General features: G+C 35.7%; 1 protein-coding gene across 6 annotated transcripts in view; it reads left to right on the forward strand.

Annotated features, from left to right (window-relative positions):
* Positions 1–21321, forward strand: part of CNOT6L (CCR4-NOT transcription complex subunit 6 like) — a 114055-nt gene that overhangs the window by 78354 nt on the left and 14380 nt on the right. For 5 of the 6 annotated variants that reach the window (XM_038582352.1, XM_038582351.1, XM_038582354.1 and 2 more), the window contains exons 8-10: positions 1330–1484; positions 12952–13103; positions 18682–18909. In XM_038582352.1, coding sequence (XP_038438280.1) covers positions 1330–1484; positions 12952–13103; positions 18682–18909 — 535 coding nt within the window. The remainder of the gene's footprint in view (positions 1–1329; positions 1485–12951; positions 13104–18681; positions 18910–21321) is intronic. The other variant, XM_038582350.1, reaches the window with a different exon arrangement.

The raw sequence follows: 21321 nt of genomic DNA on the forward strand, positions 1-21321 counted from the left end.
TGATTATGAAGGTATTTAAAAATTTTAAGTGATATAATTTCATAACTGCTTTTTAGCATAGCCTGAAGAAAGGTATTATTTTTTAAACAACCTTTTATTTTTTTTACTTGAGTAGCTTGATAATTTATGTTGGCTATGGTTCATATGATTTCCTGAGAAATAAAAATCTTCAAACATTAATTTTTCTTCTAAAAACTGAGAACTGACATTAGAATTGGGGGAGAGAAGGAGGCAAAGTCAGCCTTGTTGTAGTTATTTAATTGTCCTTTTTTAAAATTTAGTATTCGCGGTAATAATAGCCTCACATTCTTCTAAGCATAGTTTGAAGGATAAAAATGTCATAATTTAAGAAGCATTTTTTTATTGTAAAGGTAATAAGGTAATACTGTAGAATAAAATGTTCATTCTAGAAAAATTGAATATTTTGGAAAAAATATAAAGAATGATGGAGGAAAACACCTAATGTCATAATCCAAAAATAGTTTCTCTGTTAAAACTTCTGAAATATTTATTGCACGTATTTTTTAATTCAATTTTCCTATTTATTTACAGATCTATTTTCAAAATAGATTTGAGATCAAACTATTGTACTTAATGCACTTTCTATATTACTAAAATTCTTCATGCCGATTCATTATATGAATAATTATTTATTGATTTAGCATTTTCTCTATGTCTGAAATTTAGGCTATTTATTAGTTTTTACTGTTATAAAATCATGTTATGAGCATTATCATATAAATCATTATCTTCACATTTGATTATCTCATTTGGAAAGATTGGTTAAAAAATTTTATTGGTCAAGAATAAAATAGTCTAACTTAAAAGTACTGGATTAACAGGGACCATTGGAATGATTGGTGTTCAGGTACCTAAAAATTCCTTAGAGTAGAACTTTTTCTTGATAGATCTTAAACTTCTCACTTTTGGGTATCATTCCTTTCTATCACAGTTGAGAAAGATAAATAATTTTAAATATTATACCTCTGTATAAAATTGACTATTCCCTACTGCTTAATCTGTAATATGTCCAGTTTTACCAGTTTTGATAAATTGAAGTATGGTAGAATGAACTCTAAACTGGGACGAAAGAGAGTTGGGACCAGCTAGCCATGTGAGCAAGAAAAATCATACCAACAGTTCAGGTTCTTTGAGTTTTAAAAGCTGCCATTGTGAAATGGCTGCTGCTAGGAATAAGGTTAGAATAGATAATATTTGTTATGTGAATTATTTTAACTTAGTCACATTTTACTCATAATGCTGAATATTTTTATATCTTAATCAGAGTTTTCCTCTGTCATGTTGATGACAACTTTTCTTTCACCTCAGGAAGTGGAAACAGAGCAATACTTCACTCTCTTTCTGCCAGCATTGAAGGAGCGTGGATACGATGGATTTTTTTCTCCAAAGTCACGTGCCAAAATCATGTCTGAGCAGGAGAGAAAGCATGTGGATGGTTGTGCAATATTCTTCAAAACAGAAAAGTGAGTTAAGGAAACAAAGCATAATAGTGCATACTTATTTCTTTAACACACAAATTAGCAAAAAGTTAGAAAGCAAGAGATGTAAAAATTAAAAACTCTTGGTAATGTTATATTTCTTAGGCTGTGTATTAGAATTAAGAATCTTTATTTTACTTAATGCTTTATTGCCAAATTACATAAAAATTTTGAGAGGTGTATACTTGAGTATAGTGTTAGCATGGTATTTCCAAATATGTTTTCATGAAGTAAAATACTAGTTCTAGTATAAAAAAAGAAAGCATAGTACATTTTAAGATTTGAAATGAGTGGTCTGAGTCTTTCTGTGATTTTTGTTTTGAGGTTGGCTTTTTTCAGAAACCTTAATTTTATTAACCTTTTTCAATTCACATTTCATATATTTAATCATTTATTCACTAAATGTTTACTGAACATTTGCTTTATGACAGGTGCTGTGCTAGTAAAAAAAAAAAAAAGACACAAAGACAAGAGACATAGTTCCTTATCCCACTCAGAGCTCTAGTCTAGTAGGAAAGGGTAATCATATAAGAAAATCAAAGTAAAAAAAGGTATATGTAAGATGGAGATTGGCATAGATAGATGAGGGAGGATGGAAGAGAAACACAGCCTATGGAGGTGGAGAATTAAAGGATTGAGATAGGACAATGGAAAACAGTCATCAGACACACAGAAAACAGGATTTGTGTTTTTTGGGGGGTTAATACGGTTGATTAAGTCAGCGGTGAGAATATTCTGAATCTGCTTAATAAAATACACAAATGATCTTGTAGAAGCCTTTGTTATCTTGTGTACACTGGATTTAGGAACCTGCATTTCCTACTTGAGGGTGTAGAGCCACAACACACTCAGAAAGCGGTCTTCTTTTGAGTGCTGGCTGAGCCTGAATGCTACAGGCATATTCCTTAGTTATCATCTTGAGGAAAAGAGAGGAACATATTTTTGCCTCAGAAAGGCTGCCAGTTTTAGAGTGGAAAATATGAAGGAATCTCCAATAGAAGACTGAAATGTGTAAAGTCCGATCGAGGTTAAATCCTATGGTTAATAATTTGGGTTTGATATGTTAGATAGGGAATCATCTACTTATAGGATAAGCATATACTGTATTCCAGTATTGTCCCTTTATTAGTACCAGTTATAACAAAGCCAGTTACATGTTTTATTGATACAGGCATATTACTAGCATGTTATGTTAAGTATATGAATTAAGTGAATTTGAAAGTATCTTTCAAATACTTGGCCTACTTTTCTCATTTATTTGTACCTACTTCCCTATATTTTTTGTGAATTTTTGTTTATTTTACTCTCTGAATTTTGAATAGAGATATTCTCATTTTGGCTAATAATTAGTACATAGCCCCTAAAGTATTTGAGGTTAGAATATACTAAATTCTTCTAGTTGGTGATTTTTGTTTTATGAATTTCAGAATAACAATAGATACTACTTCGTAGTAATGTTAGGCCTTTTATTTTATGGATTCTCTTATTTAATTTTTATTTTTATTTATTTTTATTTTTATTTTTTTATAATTTCTTTTAAATTTATTTATGATAGTCACGCAGAGAGAGAGAGAGAGAGAGAGAGAGAGGCAGAGACACAGGCAGAGGGAGAAGCAGGCTCCATGCAGGGAGCCCGATGTGGGATTCGATCCCGGGTCTCCAGGGTCGCGCCCTGGGCCAAAGGCAGGCTCTAAACCGCTGCACCACCCAGGGATCCCCTCTTATTTAATTTTTAAAGCAAGCCTCAGAGCTAGAGGTAGAAGTGTATCCTCATTTTTATAGATGAGGAAACCAAGGTACAGAAAGTAGTATGGCTCCATAGTCAGTGCTTTTAACCATAGTGCTAAACTTTAATTTTTAGGTTTCTTGTTGATCTTCCATTATTACTTGTATGTCTTAGAAGGTTACCTCACTTAGAAAAATTACCTTGAATTTGTTGTTTGTTACCTATATTCATATATACATTTACTCCAAACACCATAATTGAAAAAAGAGTACTGGTAATATTAACATAAAACATCAAGTTCTTTTTCCATTTGCCATTGTTTCTTCCCAAAGGAAGATAATATAATTTTTATCATTCCCTTCACAATTTGAGAGGAAAATCTAAAATGCCTTGATAATTTACTAGAGATGATTAACTAACAAATATGACTATTGTCTAGGGGAACTTTAAACAATTAAGTATTTGAAAATCGATGCTTGAATTATTAAAAATGCTATGAGTTAGTTAAGGGATGAACACATAGGAAATACTTAGGTGCATCATTAGATTTTCTTCCAGACATCAACTCTTTTTGCCTGAATAATAACCTGGATCTAGTAACAGATTAATATCTTTATTATATTCTCTTCTGAGTAGTATCAAATAGTTGTTGATGTCATAGGACCTAACTATCCAATGCCAAACTATTTGAAATTTAATACAAAGTATACTACCATGTTTATTCTACTCTTCCTTCAGGTTGGAGACATAATACAATGCAAAGAAAAGAATTGTGAAGCCTGGTGGTTCTCCTACTTATGTAGCTATATAACCTTGAATGAGTCACTTACCCTTTCCGGGCTTATTTCCTCATTTGTATATATTTGTATATTACCATCTAAGATAATTTTTTTTAATTTTTATTTATTTATGATAGTCACAGAGAGAGAGAGAGGCAGAGACGCAGGCAGAGGGAGGAGCAGGCTCCATGCACCAGGCCCCGATGTGGGATTCGATCCCGTGTCTCCAGGATCGCGCCCTGGGCCAAAGGCAGGCGCCAAACCGCTGCGCCACCCAGAGATCCCTTTTTTTTTTCAATTTTTTAAAAAAAATGTATTTATGATAGTCACAGAGAGAAAGAGAGAGAGAGAGAGAGAGGCAGAGACATAGTAGGCAGAGGGAGAAGCAGGCTCCATGCACCGGGAGCCCGATGTGGGATTCGATCCCGAGTCTCTAGGATCGCGCCCTGGGCCAAAGGCAGGCACCAAACCGCTGCGCCACCCAGGGATCCCAATTTCTTTATGTAGTTAACAAAACTGACAAAGTCAAAATATAGCTGTAGGAAGAGTACTTAAAGTCTCATTCTTCTAAAACCCCAGAGTATCTCATAATTCCTAATCTTCATTGATGACAGTTTTTCCCTTTGTGGAAGATGGTGGTACAGAGTAGGTAACAATAAATAGAAACTATAATAATTACTGTTTTTAGCAAAATGCTATAATAAGAATTTCTTCTCTATTTCTAAAATAGAATACAATAAAATAATATACTTGTAGTATATTCATTGTAGTTTAGTCTTCGGGGTTTCAGAAAGCACTTTAAGATTTGGCAGGACCTTTTGGTTATCATGACAAATTTTTTTGGGTGGTTAGATGCATGGATACCAGAAAATAAAAGTTTCAATTCATAAAATTCTAGAAGTCAACTTTTGCTTGTCCTTTATCTCAGTAACTATTATTTTAAGTGCAAAGTATTTTATAAACTACATAGATGGATTTTTTTGTTCTTGTGTGTGTACAGAAAGACTGCTACTATAGATAACTTTTTTAGACTCAGAAACTTAAATTTCCTCTTACCATATTTTGTCTGTATACTTAGCAGTTAGTAGAAATGGGCTTGGATCCAGATGCAGAGTTGAAAATGGAGAAATTGAAATTGAAAATGGAGAAAAATGGAGACAAAGATCTAGATAATAGACTTATTTGCTGTTCCTGAAGTCTTATATATTGTTTTGCTTGCTCATAGTTGACATTCACCAATGATTTAATCACATCACAGCCCATAAAATTACTTCTAGATCACAAGCTAGGGAAAAAAATGAATTATCTCATTGTTCTGTTTGAAGCACTGTTTTGGACATGTTTTTCCTGTATTTGAAAGATTCAACCTAATAATCTTTCTCAAATCATGTAAGAAGGGTGTGGGGTCTTTGGTTTTTGATTATGTCAGTCTTTATTATATATGATGTCTTTATGCCCATTTAACTTTCATATAAGACTTTCAGGAGGTAAATAGGAGAATTCTTAGACTGAAAAAAAAGCATGAAGATTAATGCTTATAGCATCTGTGTTCTACATATACAATAGGAATGATAAAATGAATTTAAATAGAGACAAGTTACAAGATTTTACATGTTACCAAGGCTTGATGGTTTAGATTAGTGAGTGAAAAGTAACTATAAACCAGTATGTTTTATTCCAAACATCTAATAGAAGGAATGAGGAAGATATCCCTGTATGTCAAAATGTCACCTATGAGACAAAGTCAAAGCATAGCGGAGTGTGTTTGGTTATGTGTTGGAGGGGAAATTAAGAAATAGTATTAGTAAGGTAGTATGGATGGAATATGGATAATTATTTCTTATTATATTATGAATATATTATAAATACAGTGTAACACAAAAACAAGACAAATTGTAGGAGACGGCAATGATCTGCACTAGTGCTGGAGATTTTCTTAGAGTACCTGAAAAGTTTTTACCATTCAAGAAGCATATCTTGCTCTTAATTCTCACTGTAAAGAAGGAACTTTCTTTGATTGCTTAGTTCTCAGCTATCTCTTTGGTTCTTCAACTACTGGTGAAGGGGCATTTGGATGGTGCAGTTGGTTAAGCATCTAACTCTTGGTTTCAGCTCATCAGGGTTGTGAGATGAAGGCCTGCATCAGGCTCTGCACTCTGCTTGGAGTCTATTTAGGATGCTCTCTCCCTCTGCCCTTCCTCCTCCACCCCCACCCCCACATGTGTGCTTGCTCTCTCTCTAATAAGTAAATCTAAAAAACAAAACAAATAATTGGTGAAGCTGAAATGATAAGATTCAAGAATGTGACCCTGTCCTCTTTCGTATTTGTAAGGGCCAAGGAAGGGAGTGTTAGTTATAAGGATGTACATACTATACTTTGTTCAGGAAAACTGTGTTTATTTTTATGAACTTTTTGAAGCCACAGACATTAAAAAACATACTTTAAGAAGATTGGAAGTAAAAGTCAAAAGTGAGGCAATACAATCATTAATTATACCAATTAGGAAGTAAGTTGAAGGGTAGGTAGAAGCATGTCATAAACTGAATAATTGTTCAGGATTCATTTTTAAATGAAGAAAAGTCAGTAACCAAGCATGTATTTTAAAAACAAGTTGGCTGAATCTGTGATCTTTGCTAAGAAGACTAAGAAAAAGCAGAGGCTTGGTGAAAATGCTTAGGCAATGAGAAGGATATTTTAAATACCATGCACTGTAAAGAAGGGATATACCCATTGTGAATTGTATAATCACTAATTGAGGATCAAGGTAAAAAACAGCTGTACAACTTCTATTTTGCTTTCATGATCTCTATTGAGAATTATCTTCAAAGTGGAAAGACTAAAGACGAAGTGAAGAGGAGATTGGTAAGCCAAGAGTCACTAAACTGCCTGAACTAGTTAGGTTTCCAAATCAAGATAATTACATTCCGTGGTAATAAAAGATCTTGCAAAAGTATGACTACAGAGCTGACATGGGTAATCTATTATGAATCTTGAAGTGTAGGAGAAGTTCCTAGGATATTGAAAATGAACAAACCCATGTTATTTTTCAAAAAGATAAGGTAGTTTGATGTTCCCCAATGGAAGGGAGCAGGAAAGAAATCAAATTGGGCGTAGAAAACAGAATTGTGTTATAAGCCTACAGCCTCAGCTGATCCTGCCTGTTAGCTTTGGAGCTGAAATGGTCTGTGAGAGTTAACCCAGGAGGGATCAAAATCCCTAAACTTTTATCTTTTGCTTTCGATATATAACTGGATGTAGATCACTCCTGGAAGTACTTGACCTTGAGTGAGGTAGCTTTTTGCAGCTGGAGCAATTCCTGAAGGGTTGATGAGGAATCTGGACAGTGTGTTTCATATTCATCCCTTTGCAAAGTTTTTGCAAGTTATAGGATTAAAACATACGAAGTACCTATCACAAGTTTTTTTTTTTAAGATTTTATTTATTTATTCATGAGAGACACAGAGAGGGGGGCAGAGACATAGGCAGAGGGAGTGGCAGGCTCCATGCAGGGAGCCTGATGTAGGACTTGATCCTGGGACTCCAGCATCACTGCTCGAGCCGAAGGCAGATGCTTAACTGCTTAGCCACCCAGGTATCCCCCTATCACAATTTTGACACAAAGTAGATATATCCTCAGTAATGGGCAGCATGTATTATTTTTATTATTGGTTCTGTCCTATTGAGAATTTCGATTATTTAAGGGAAGACCAATAAACACACATAAGATTTGTGAAAACCAAAAGGAGGGAGGGATATTTAATCTTTTAGAAAAAAAGAATGAAGCTTCAAGTGTCCTAATCAGTGACTTCTCTGACATCAGCAATAGCAAATTTTTTCTAAATAGGTCTCCTGAGTCAAAGAAAATAAAAGCAAAAATAAATTATTAGGGCTATATCAAAATGAAAACTTCTGCACAGCAAAGGAAATAATCAATAGAACTAAGAGGTAAACTATAGAATGAGGAAAGATATTTGCAAATGACATATCGGATAAAGGGTTAGTATCCAAAATATATAAAGAACCATACAACTCAACACCCCAAAATACCAAATAATCCAATTAAAAAATGGGTACAAGACATGAACAAATATTTCTGAAAGATGACATACAAATGGCCAATAGGCACATGAAAAGATGCTCATTGTCACTTATCAAGGAAATACAAGTTAAAACTACAATGAAATGTCACCTCACACTTGTCAGAATGCCCAAAATCAACAACACAAGAAGGAACAGGTGTTGGTGAGGATGTGGAGAAAGAGGAATCCTCTTACACTGTTGGTGGGAATGCAAACTGGTGCAACCACTCTGGAAAACAGTATGGAAGTTCTTCAAAAGGTTAAAAATAGAACTACCCTATGATCTAGCAGTTGCACTACTGAATATTTCTGAAAGAATACAAAAAACACTAGTTCAGAGGGATGCATTTTACACCTATGTTTATAGAAGCACTATGTACAATAGCCAAGATATAGAAGCAGACCAGGTGTCCATTGATTGACGAAGAAAGAAAGATTTGGGGTGTGTGTGTGTATCTGTGTATGTAATGGAATATTATTCAGCCACGAAAATGAATGAAATCTTGCCATTTGCAAGGACATGTATGGAGCTAGAGATTATTAAACTAAGTGAAATAAATCAGAGGAAGACAAACACCATATGATTTCACTCATATGTGGTATTTAAGAAACAAAACAAATAAGCAAAGGGAGGAGAAAGATAAACCAAGAAACAGACTCTTTAAAGAGAAGAAACTGATGGTTACCAGAGGGGAGGGAGATAAGTGGGCGGATGGGTGAAATAGGTGATGGCTGTAAGGGAGTACATTTATGATAAGCACTGGGTGACATATGGAATTGTTGAATCACTATATCATACACCTAAAACTAATACAACACTGTGTATATTAACTGGAATTAAAATAAAAATTTTAAAAAATAACAAAGTATCCTTAATATGAGTGGCTTAATGAGAGTGGCTGAACTAATGAATAGAAAGTCATGAAATGATACTCAACAGAAATAAAGTGGCTACACTTAGATTATTAAGGGAAGGGAAAGAGTGAGGGATACAGTCATTTGAGAGTACAGAAAAATATTTATGTGAAAATGTTCATAATGGCATTAGTTATAATAGCTCAAATCAGAAGCAATTTAAATGTCTGCCACAGAATGTTAAATTATGGTGAGTCTGTATAGTGAACTATAATACATTTCATATATACTGGTTTTGAATATTTAATTTTATAAGTCCTTCTGATAGAATGTTTATTAATAAACCAGAATATAAAATTATAGAGTATTATAATTGTATAGGAATATTTGCATGAAAATGCATGGAGAAAGGTCTGGGGAAATATATTGACTTGTTAGGATATTTGGTTGCAGGTAACTCTCAATTTTCTTTGTATTTTTCCTTGTTCCCAAATCTGTGCAATATGTATATTGCACATTTTTTCCCCACTTATTTGTTGATAAGCATTTATGAAATGCGGAACTGAAGAGACCTGGTTTAAGAGGGAAAAAGTCCAGGAAGTTTTAGTTACATCTTAGTTCTCATTTGGTTTATGATTAATATGGCTTTCCCCAAAGTGCAGTTTCAGTCTTTATTAACAAAAATACGGTCCAAAATGAAGACCTCACTACTTCATTTATGCCCAATTCTAGATACTGTACCTTTGGGAAAACTTGAGATGTTCAGGTGAACAACTGTCTCACACCATATATCATGTAAAGAATTGGCCATTTCTGGGACACCTGGATGGCTCAGTGGTTGAGCATATGCCTTTGGCTTAGGTCGTGATCCTGGAGCCTGGATATCGAATACCCTATCGGGTTCTCTGCAGGCAGCCTGCTTCTCCCTCTGCCTATGTCTCTTCCTCTCTCTCTCTCTCTCTCTCTGTCTCTCATGAATAAATAAATATTTTTTAAAAATTGGCCATTTCTTAGAAAAGATGTGATTGGATATTTAAAGTAGTGGCAAGTAGAAGAGATACTAGGTTTTATTCTATATTTGCTTAAGGAAAATATCTAGATCTAGATTAAATGGAAGTTAGGTACGGGGAAACAAATTTTAGTTAACAAAGACATTTCTAACTATTAGATACCCCCCTCCCTCATAACAACCTGACTTTGGTAGAAGTAAAATATTCCAGTACTAACAATATTACCATTAAGCAGGATTTTTATACTTTTTTTTTTTAGACATGCCTTTATTTATTTATTTTTTTAATTTTTATTTATTTATGATAGTCACACACACACAGAGACACAGAGAGAGAGACAGAGGCACAGGCAGAGGGAGAAGCAGGCTCCATGCACCGGGAGCCTGACGTGGGATTCGATCCCGGGTCTCCAGGATCACGCCCTGGGCCAAAGGCAGGCACCAAACCCCTGCGCCACCCAGGGATCCCCGGAATTTTATACTTTTAAAAAAATATATTTTATTTATTTATTCATGAGAGACACACAGAGGCGGAGACACAGGCAGAGGGAGAAGCAGGCTCCATGCAGGGAGCCCAATGTGGGACTCGATCCCGGAACTTGAGCCAAAGGCAGATGGTCAACCACTGAGCCACCCAGGTGTCCCTTTTTATACTTTCTTACAAGGTTCCTGTAAATACACCTTAAGAGTTCTGTAAATATTTAGAATATATTTCAAAAAGTAAATACAAATAAATTATAATTTTAAAATAATATATTCACTCAAATATTTCAAATACCTATTTTTAACACTTTGGAAATTAATAAATATGTTTTGGATGTGCTGCTTAGTTGAATTGTTTTGGTGTAGACCTCTGAATCAAGTTTTTACCTACATGCTAAGGTTTTCTGAGTTCAAGGTCAGTTATTTGCAAATTATATCTGTGTGTCTCTGTGGATCAGGATTTTTATTAATACTTTATAACCCAAACAAAAATGCAGAAATACTACTCAGCCATTAGAAACGACAAATACCCACCATTTGCTTGGACGTGGAGGGACCTGGAGGGTATTATGCTGAGTGAAATAAGTCAATCGGAGAAGGACAAACATTATATGGTCTCATTCATTTGGGGAATATAAAAATTAGTGAAAGGGAATGAAAAGGAGAGGAGAGAAAATGAGTGAAAATATCAGTCCCTGAGGGTGACAAAACATGAAAGATACCTAATTCTGGGAAATGAATAAGGGGTAGTGGAAGGGGAAGTGGGCAGGGGGTTGGAATGACTGGGTGATGGGCACTGAGCAGGGCACTTGGCAGGATGAGCACTGGGTGTTATGCTGTATGTTGGCAAATTGAACTCCAATAAATTAAAAAAAAATATACACTACAGCCTGTAGAAAAATAATCTTCCAAGAGGAAAGAAAGACATGGTTTCCAGAGAAGACTCTTAAGCATTTTGAATGAATAAAAGAGGTTCTGCTTACGAAAAAGCAGAAATAAGTTGGATGCAGGGACTGATAACAAGACTATGATCTATACCCTTCGATTTGAAATTTTTATACTCATAAAAACGTATTGTTTTCAGTGATTGATTTAGTCAAACATAATACTTTATGTACGAGAATCTTACCAGAAATTGTTTGAAAAAGATGTTCTGCTTAGATGTTTGGAAAAGTCTGGTATGGAGGATCGTCAAGTCTACCTAGAGCATACTTTGAATCTTCCTTCTCTTTATTACTCTTGCCCTTGTTCTTCTCCGTGCATGAGAACTTCAGAATTGGGGCAGGGAAAGGAGTACTGTTTTTATCTAGCACAGTGTCCTGCAGCATAGTAAGATTTTAGTCTGTATTTATAAAGAGATGAATACATGCTTCAGTTTCAAAGCTAGGAGGAAGATGGGGTGGAAGCCTGTTAAAAGAACAAAGGTGTCTTCTGTCCACATAGTACTTAGGGAAAAGTAATTATATTTAGTTGGTTTTGGCCATTTATAAATATCTTACAAACCTAATAAAACTAGGCTGTAAGTGGTTAAATGGCTTGCCCTAAAGTCATACTGCTATTAAATGTCAGTGCTAGATTCAATTCTATTAAGTCCTATAAATCTACAATACTTAGTTTGGAAGTAAAGAAAGAAAATACTATTCATGCAGAAACTATACAGGGAGAGTCATTTTTCACCTTATAGAAGCTGTCTTTCTGAACCCTTACATATGTGAGAAAGTATGTATTCCACCTTTTTATACTATAAAAAGTATTCCACCTTTTTATAGTAAAGATCAGATGAAAAGATTGGCTTCTCCTTAGTTGAGATATGGGTGTGACAAATAACTTTTTTGTGTGTGTGACAAATATCTTTTTTTTTTTTAAAAGATTTTATTTATTTATCCATGAGAGAGACAGAGAAAGAGAAAGAGAGAAAGAGGCAGAGACACAGGCAGAGGGAGAAGCAGGCTCCATACAGGGAGCCTGACCTGGAACTCAATCCCAGGTGTCCAAGATCATGCCCTGGGCTGAAGGTGGCGCTAAACCGCTCGGCCACCGAGGCTGCCCTGTGACAGATATCTTGATGTGGTAAGAATAAAACTGCAAACAGCAGGGTAGTTAAATTTTATTTTGTTCTTTTTCATTAATCTATTGACTAGTTAAGGTTGTGTTCACCTTTAAATATCAGAAAGTTTATCAGAAAGTTCTAACAATAGCTTAAAGAAATGAGAGAAGGGCAATTTTCTCACATCAGTCCAGAACTGGTTCAGCTGCTTCCCAGTCCATAGTGGGTTAGCTTTTGCCCTCCTGCTTCTTACCACATGGATAAACATATAAAAGGGCAAAGAGATATGTATGCAGTCTTTGCTAGGTGGCACTTCTTATGTCCCCCTGGCCAGGACTAATGCATGTCCCCTTGCAGATGGAAAATGACTAGGGAGATAGTGAACAGTGTATCTTTTGCTCCCTCATTTAATGTCTTTCAGCATGATAGTCCAGGTATCTACTATTACACTAATAATGCATTGTGCCTTTTAGATTTACATTGGTGCAAAAGCATACAGTGGAATTTAACCAAGTGGCAATGGCTAATTCAGATGGATCCGAAGCTATGCTGAACAGAGTGATGACAAAAGATAATATTGGTGTCGCTGTGGTATTAGAGGTCCACAAGGAACTATTTGGAACAGGTGAGTGCAGTTTAAAATATTCTTACTAAAAATAAATACCATCTCATGCTTTCCCATCTCAAACAAGTACACAGACTCTTGCTTATTTATTGCACAGTTATTTTTTTTCTTTTTGTCTTTAAGAAAGCTTAAGGGAAATGGGCAGGAAAATAGGACTAATTATGTAAACCATCATATATATCTAGGGATATTACTTACCAGGTAATCTGTAAAAAGGAAAGTCTTTAATATGCCATTATTTCCAAAAGGCTATTTAAAGTAGGAAATGCTTAGTTGGCTCAGTTTGGAAATTATAATGAGTTGGTTCTCTTTTTAACCATATTTTTAGCTTCTTGAGTGCGAAATCTTTTATCTTTAAGGTTAAGTACTTGGCAAGTTTTCTCTAATTTCTTTGTTATATCTCAGTCATTACTGGGATAAGAGCAGGATCTTTTATCTACCTGGTAGTTATCTTTTGCATTTTAGATTATTTATAGCTTCCTTCAAAGTCAGAAACTCAATATGTACTTTGCATATCCAGACCTTTTTTTCCCCTTTCTCCTGCCTGCCTTTGAGCATTTCACTGTTTACTTAATTAGTATATTTTAGGCAAGAGCAAGGAGATGTTAAGACCACATTAGGGCTTTATTTGTAAACTTTTTTTAAAATACTTATCATAGAAGAAAAGATGTTTGTCTTGAGTATTGATTTGGATTATTCAGACCATACCTATCTGTCCAAACCTTTTCTCTCTGGTATTCAGTTTATCCATCATCAAATAATCTTTGATATTTTATTTTAAATTTTTCTTCTTTTTTGGCCTTTCCCTTTTTACCTACTGTTATGTCCTTTGCAGTCTCATTCTTTTCAAAAGTTAGGTACCTCTTTTTCTGGTAACATGAAAATTGAATTTCTTTTGAAGTTTTATTCTTTTAATTTTCAGAAGAGTAATTATAAATTATACAGCAGACTGTTTCGTATTTTGAAATATGTCTCTTACTTCTATAAGAGGAATTTAATATTATAGAAGGTGCTTATGGCTCCATTGTTTTTAATAGTTCCTTAATCTCAAAAAATATTTATTTATTTATTTATTTAGATAGAGTGTGTGCACTCAAGCAGACAGAGTGCGTGCAAGCAAGCACAGCAAGGGGAACAGCAGGCAGAGGGAGGGAGAGGGAGAAGCAGACTCCCCGTTCAGCAGGGAGCCTGATGCAGGCTCCATTCCAGGACCTTGGGACTACAACCTGATCCGGAGGCAGACACTTAACCGACTGAGCCACCCAGGCACCCAGTAGTTTTGTTTTGTTTTGTTTTGTTTTTCTTTTCTTTTTTTTTTTTTAAATTTTTATTTATTTATGATAGAGAGAGAGAGAGAGAGGCAGAGACATAGGCAGAGGGAGAGGCAGGCTCCATGCACCGGGAGCCCGATGTGGGATTCGATCCCGGGTCTCCAGGATCGCGCCCTGGGCCAAAGGCAGGCGCCAAACCGCTGCGCCACCCAGGGATCCCTTGTTTTGTTTTTCTTTAAGATTTTACTTATTTATTCATGAGAGACAGAGAGAGGCAGAGACACAGGCAGAGGGAGAAGCAGACTCCATGTAGGCAGCCCAACGTGGGACTTGATCCTAGGACTCCAGGATCACGCTCTGGGCTGAAGGCAGGCGCTAAACCACTGTGCCACCCAGGGATCCGGTACCCAGTAGTTTTTAATTTTAATATAGTGAACATTTAATCTATAGCCAGAAATGACACTATAAAACTTCTCAGAAAAGAGTAAAACTTAGAGAATTTGGGCTGTTAGATTTTATCTTATTACATTGCTTTAAATGGACTATTTCTATATTTGTAAATCATATATCCGATAAAGAATTAATATCTAAAATATATAAATAAGTCATAAAGCTCAATAGGAAGAAAATGAACACTCAGATTAAAATTTGAGCAGAGGTACTGAAGAGACATATCTCCAAAGAAGACAGAGATGGCCATCAGGCACATGCAAAGATATTCAACATCACTAATCATCAGGGAAATGGAAATCAGAACCACAATGAAGTATCACCTCATACCTTAATATGGCTATTATTAAAAGGACAAGAAATAACAAGTCTTGATGAGGATGTGGAGGAAAGAGAACCCTTATATACTTGGTGGAAATATAAACTGGTATAACCACTATGGGAAACAGTATGGAGATTCCACAAAAAAAAAGTTAAAAAAGAAATACTATGTGATCCAGCAATTCCACTTTTGGGTGTTTATCCAAAGAAGATGAAAATACTAACTTGAAAAGAGATAGGCATCTCCATGTTCATTGGAACATTATTTACAATAGCCATGACATGGAAGCAACCTAAGTGTCCATCAACAGGTGAATGGCTAAAAAAAAGGTAGTATGAAATGCTATTTAGTTATAAAAAAGAATATCTGCCATTTGCATGACATGGATGGACCTTGAGAGTATTATGCTAAATAGAATAAGTCAGAGAAAGAAATATTTTATAACCTCACTTATATGTGGAATCTAAAAAACAAAACAAATGAAGAGACAACAAAATCAAAATCATAGATACAGAAAATAGAATGGTGATTCCCAGAGGGGAGAGGGACTGGGGAGTGAGCAAAATGAGTGAAGTGGATCAAGAGGTACAAACTTCTACTTATAAAATAAATAAGTTATGGGGATATGTACAGCATGAGGGGGCTATAGTCATTCATATATTTTTTTTAAATTTGAGAATGTATGTGCACAAGTGGGGAGAGGAGCAGAGGGAAAGGTAGATGCAGATTCCCTGCTGAGCAGGGAGCTCACCACGGAACTCAATCCCAGGATCCTGAGATCATGACCTGAGCAGAAGGCAGATGCTTAACCAGCAAGCCACCCAGGTGCCCTAGTCATTCATGTTGTAAAGTGTACTTGAAAGTTGCCAAGAGAGTAAATCCCAAGAGTTTAACTTTATACGGTGACAGATGGTAACTAGACTTACTGTAGTGATCATTTTGCAATGTATACAAATATTGAATCATTATGTTGTACATCTGAAAGCATTATTATATTAATTATACCTAAATAGAATTTTTAAAAAATGACTACTTCTGTCACATATAACAGACAGTTCAGTTACTTGTTTATTATTCAACATTGAAGGTAAGTTCCTTTTCACTTTACTAAGATATAATAAACTTTATCAAAATAGTAGACTTAGAAAATTAGGTCTTTTTCTGTAGAGTTTATATTTTCAATAGAAAAATTTAAGAGGCATTTCTCTAGATTTTTTGGTAGTTTTGATTTTCTGGAAATTACAGTTAATATACAGTATAATATTTCAGGTATAGAATTTAGTGATTCATTACTTACATACAGTATTCAGTGCTCATCACAAGTGCCCTCCTTAATACCCATTACCCATTTAACCTATCCCTTCACTCCCCTCCAGCAACCCTGAGTGTGTTCTCTATGGTTAAGAGTCTGTTTTCTGGTTTGCCTCTCTTTCCGCCCCCCTCCCCCTCAATCTTCATTTGGTTTTTTCTTTAAGTTCCACATATGAGTGAAATCATATGTATGGTATTTGTTTTTCTCTGACTGGCTTATTTCACGTAACATCAAACTCCATCCACATCATTGTGAATGGCAGGATTTAATTCTTTTTGATGCTGAGTAATATTTCATTTGTGTGTGTGTGTGTATGTATATCTTTATCCATTCATCAGTAGGTGGACATTTGGGCTCTTTCCATAATTTGGCTATTGTTGGTAATGCTGCTGTAAACATTGGGGTGCATGTATCCCTTCAAAACGGTATTTTTGTATCCTTTGATCCTCATAGTGCAACTGCTGGATCATAGGGTAATTCTATAGAAATTTTAATAAAAAATGAATTTTGCATGTTTACTAATATTGCAGTAGTACAAAAGTATATAAAAAGAAGTTCCTTATCTCATTCATACTCTTTAGGAAAAGCTCTTGCTAATTTCTTTACTCATTACTGATATAGACTGTATGTATGTAGATTTATTTATTTATTTATTTATTTATTTATTTATTTATTTTAGTTTTATTTATTTATTTATTTTTATTTTTATTTATTTATTTTTTTACTTATGATAGTCACACACACAGAGAGAGAGAGAGGCAGAGACACAGGCAGAGGGAGAAGCAGGCTCCATGCACCGGGAGCCCGATGTGGGATTCAATCCCGGGTCTCCAGGATCGCGCCCTGGGCCAAAGGCAGGCGCTAAACCGCTGTGCCACCCAGGGATCCCTATTTTTTGTAGTTTTATTTAAATGGCCTCATACCATGCCTACTGAGCTTTGTATTTTAAATATTTTTGATTATCTTTCTCTGCCTGTACATGGTAACCAAGTTTTAATGTTCACAATTTTTAATATATTATATATTTTGTTTCCCATTTTGAAAGTTAATACTATGTTAATACTTATTTTGACAAAATTTTAAAAACAGAATTTTAGGGGGAAGAAAGAACCTCACATATTTTCTAATTGCATTTCTCACTTTCCAAATGAACCTGAGTACCAAAGGTTACGTGACCATCCCAACACGAAAATAAACAGTAAAACAGCCAGATTTAAAACCCCAAGTGTCCACATTTTGAGAGCACACTATCCCCTAAGTCTCCATTTTAAAATTACTTTATTTGGGTGTTGTTTTTATTTTGTTTTATTTTTTTAGAGATTTTATTTATTATTCATGAGACACAGAGAGAGAGAGAGGCAGAGACACAGGCAGAGGGAAAAGCAGGCTCCATGCAGGAAGCCCAATGTGGGACTTGATCCCAAGACCCCAGAATCACACCCTGAGCCAAAGGCAGACACTCAACCACTGAGCCATCCAGGTGCCCTATTTGGGTGTTTGGTATGAATTTGTTTTAGTAGGAAACTTTCTTCCTTAGTTAATTTGTATAAATTAATATATATAGTATTACTGCCTTTTATTGTCGATCCATCACTGATTTGCTCAGGAAGTGCAAGGTGAATTGAGTACTGGGCAGTGGGAAGAATTTAAGTTAAGGTTTAGGTAATTCAAATAACTGAAAGCCTGCCTCACTAGGTAATTGTGATCTTTAAATGATAGCTATTTAAAGTGCTTGTTTACCTCAAGAACTCAGCAAATCAAGGCACTAAAATCAAATGTTGATTATATCATGATAAAATTCTTAACTTGGGTGTATAAGAGCAGAAATTGGCAAACTTTTTCTGTAAAGGGGCAGATAGTTAATATTTTAGTCTCTGTGGGTCACCTACAGTCTCTGTCAGTCTTTCAAAGAAATTTTTGTAGAATCCTTTAAAAATGTAGCACCAGGCTTATTATATCCTATAGGCTGTACAAAAATAGGTGGTGGGCCAGGTTTAGTTTGTGGCTGCAGTTTGTCTACCCTGATCTAGAGGAGTAATTCCCATGTTGGAATTATCAGAATCTTAGCACTTTAGCTTCTAAGACATTATGAGATAAAAGGGAAGGTATAAATTAATGGGAAAAAAATAAGGAGCTACAGGGTTTGGGGAGAAAACCTTAAGCTAATTGCTTTTTGGATATATAAAGCATAATCTTACCTTTTTTTCTACTGTTTAAATTTAGGTATGAAGCCTATTCATGCTGCAGACAAACAGCTGCTTATAGTGGCAAATGCCCACATGCATTGGGACCCAGAGTATTCTGATGTGAAACTCATCCAGACCATGATGTTTGTCTCAGAGGTTAAAAACATTCTGGAGAAAGCCTCTAGTAGGCCTGGCAGCCCAACTGCAGATCCTAATTCCATCCCGCTGGTGCTATGTGCAGATCTTAACTCATTGCCAGATTCAGGTATTTATGACATCATTTCCTTTTGCTTTTAGTTTTGCTTTAGCTTCTAGTTGAAGGGCTAGCTTGCTCTTAACTTTTGAGTGGAGAATTTTTCTGTGAAATTAGGGAATGTATTAGTAAGAATCCAGGGATAATAAGACATGGGGTAATTGCAGAAAGTTTAGTAAAGAAGCTATTTCCAAAAATTTGTACAGGGTTAAGGCAGTACTCTATTACTAAGGGAATTAGGTACTCTATACCACATCTACACCTCAACGTTTGGAGAGTGGTGGGAACTGTTACCAGAACTTAGAAAAAGTAATTATAAAGAGAGGATTATGTAGTAGGAGTGATGGCTTTGAGTTAACTGATACTATTAATCTCTGACATCAACAAAAAGGGAGCCAGGGGTAATATATCCCCCTGTCTCACTCTACTGTCCTGCCAGTGCTGCCCATTGACCAAATTCAACTAGAAGGTAGAGTGGGGTGGGGGGGTTTGCTGTTGATGCAAGTAAAAAATCAGCATCCTGAGGCACCGAGTGCAATGGAGAAGAAACAACGAGGAAATATTCAGCACGAGTAGTTTAATAAGCTTGGCAACTTTTTTTTTTTTTTTTTTTTGAGGATCTGATGCTGCTTGCTAATCAGCTCTTTTATTACATAGTTAACTAAACAAGCAAGTAGAGAAACTTTTTTTTTCCAATTGTTTTTTTTTATTTCTTTTTATTGGAATTCAATTTGCCAACATATAGCATAACACCCAGTGCTCATCCCGCCAAGTGCCCCCCTCAGTGCCCATCACCCAGTCACCCCAACCCCCCACCCACCTCCCCTTCCACTACCCCTTGTTCATTTCCCAGAGTTAGGTGTCTCTCATGTTTTGTCACCCTCACTGATATTTTCACTCATTTTCTTTCCTTTCCCTTTATTCCCTTTCACTATTATTTATATTCCCCACATGAATGAGAACATATAATGTTTGTCCTTCTCCGACTGACTTACTTCACTCAGCATAATACCCTCCAGTTCCATCCATGTTGAAGCAAATGGTGGGTATTTGTCATTTCTAATGGCTGAGGAATATTCCATTGTATACATAGACCACATCTTCTTTATCCATTCATCTTTCGATGGACACCAAGGCTCCTTCCACAGTTTGGCTATTGTGGACATTGCTGCTAGAAACATCAGGGTGCAGGTGTCCCGGCGTTTCATTGCATCTATATCTTTGGGGTAAATCCCCAGCAGTGCAATTGCTGGGTCATAGGGCAGATCTATTTTTAACTCTTTGAGGAACCTCCACACAGTTTTCCAGAGTGGCTGCACCAGGTCACATTCCCACCAACAGTGCAAGAGAGTCCCCTTTCTCCGCATCCTCTCCAACATTTGTGGTTTCCTGCCTTGTTAATTTTCCCCATTCTGACTGGTGTGAGGTGGTATCTCATTGTGGTTTTGATTTGTATTTCCCTATGGCCAGTGATGCGGAGCATTTTCTCATGTGCATGTTGGCCATGTCTATGTCTTCCTCTGTGAGATTTCTGTTCATGTCTTTTGGCCATTTCATGATTGGATTGTTTGTTCCTTTGCTGTTGAGTTTAATAAGTTCTTTATAGATCTTGGATACAGTCCTTTATCTGATAGGTCATTTGCAAATATCCTCTCCCATTCTGTAGGTTGTCTTCTAGTTTTGTTGACTGTTTCTTTTGCTGTGCAAAAGCTTATCTTGATGAAGTCCCAATAATTCATTTTTGCTTCTGTTTCTCTTGCCTTCATGGATGTATCTTGCAAGAAGTTGCTGTGGCCAAGTTCAAAAAGGGTGTTGCCTGTGTTCTTCTCTAGGATTTTGATGGAATCTTGTCTCACATTTATATCTTTCATCCATTTTGAGTTTATCTTTGTGTCTGGTGTAAGAGAATGGTCTATTGAAGAGACTGTCTTTTTTTCCAGTGGATAGTCTTTGCTTTGTCGAGTATTAGTTGACCATAAAGTTGAGGAACCACTTCGGGATTCGCTATTCTGTTCCATTGATCTATGTGTCTGTTTTTGTGCCACTACCATACTGTCTTCATAACAATGAGACTGAAGAAAGAGAAATTAAGGAGTCAATCCCATTTACAATTGCACCCAAAAGCATAAGATACCTAGGAATAAACCTAACCAAAGAGGTAAAGGATCTATACCCTAAAAACTACAGAACGCTTCTGAAAGAAATTGAGGAAGACATAAAGAGATGGAAAAATTTTCCATACTCATGGATTGGAAGAATTAATATTGTGAAAATGTCAGTGTTACCCAGGGCAATTTACACATTTAATGCTTGGCAACTTTTCAATGAATTCATTAAATGATATATGAATACTGATAATTAGATGCAGAAAGCTGATCCACATTCTCCTTGGATTTGACATTACTTCTTGAGCTATACTAAACC

This window comes from Canis lupus, chromosome 32, assembly GCF_011100685.1.
Source record: "Canis lupus familiaris isolate Mischka breed German Shepherd chromosome 32, alternate assembly UU_Cfam_GSD_1.0, whole genome shotgun sequence".
Taxonomy (NCBI): Eukaryota; Metazoa; Chordata; class Mammalia; order Carnivora; family Canidae; genus Canis; species Canis lupus.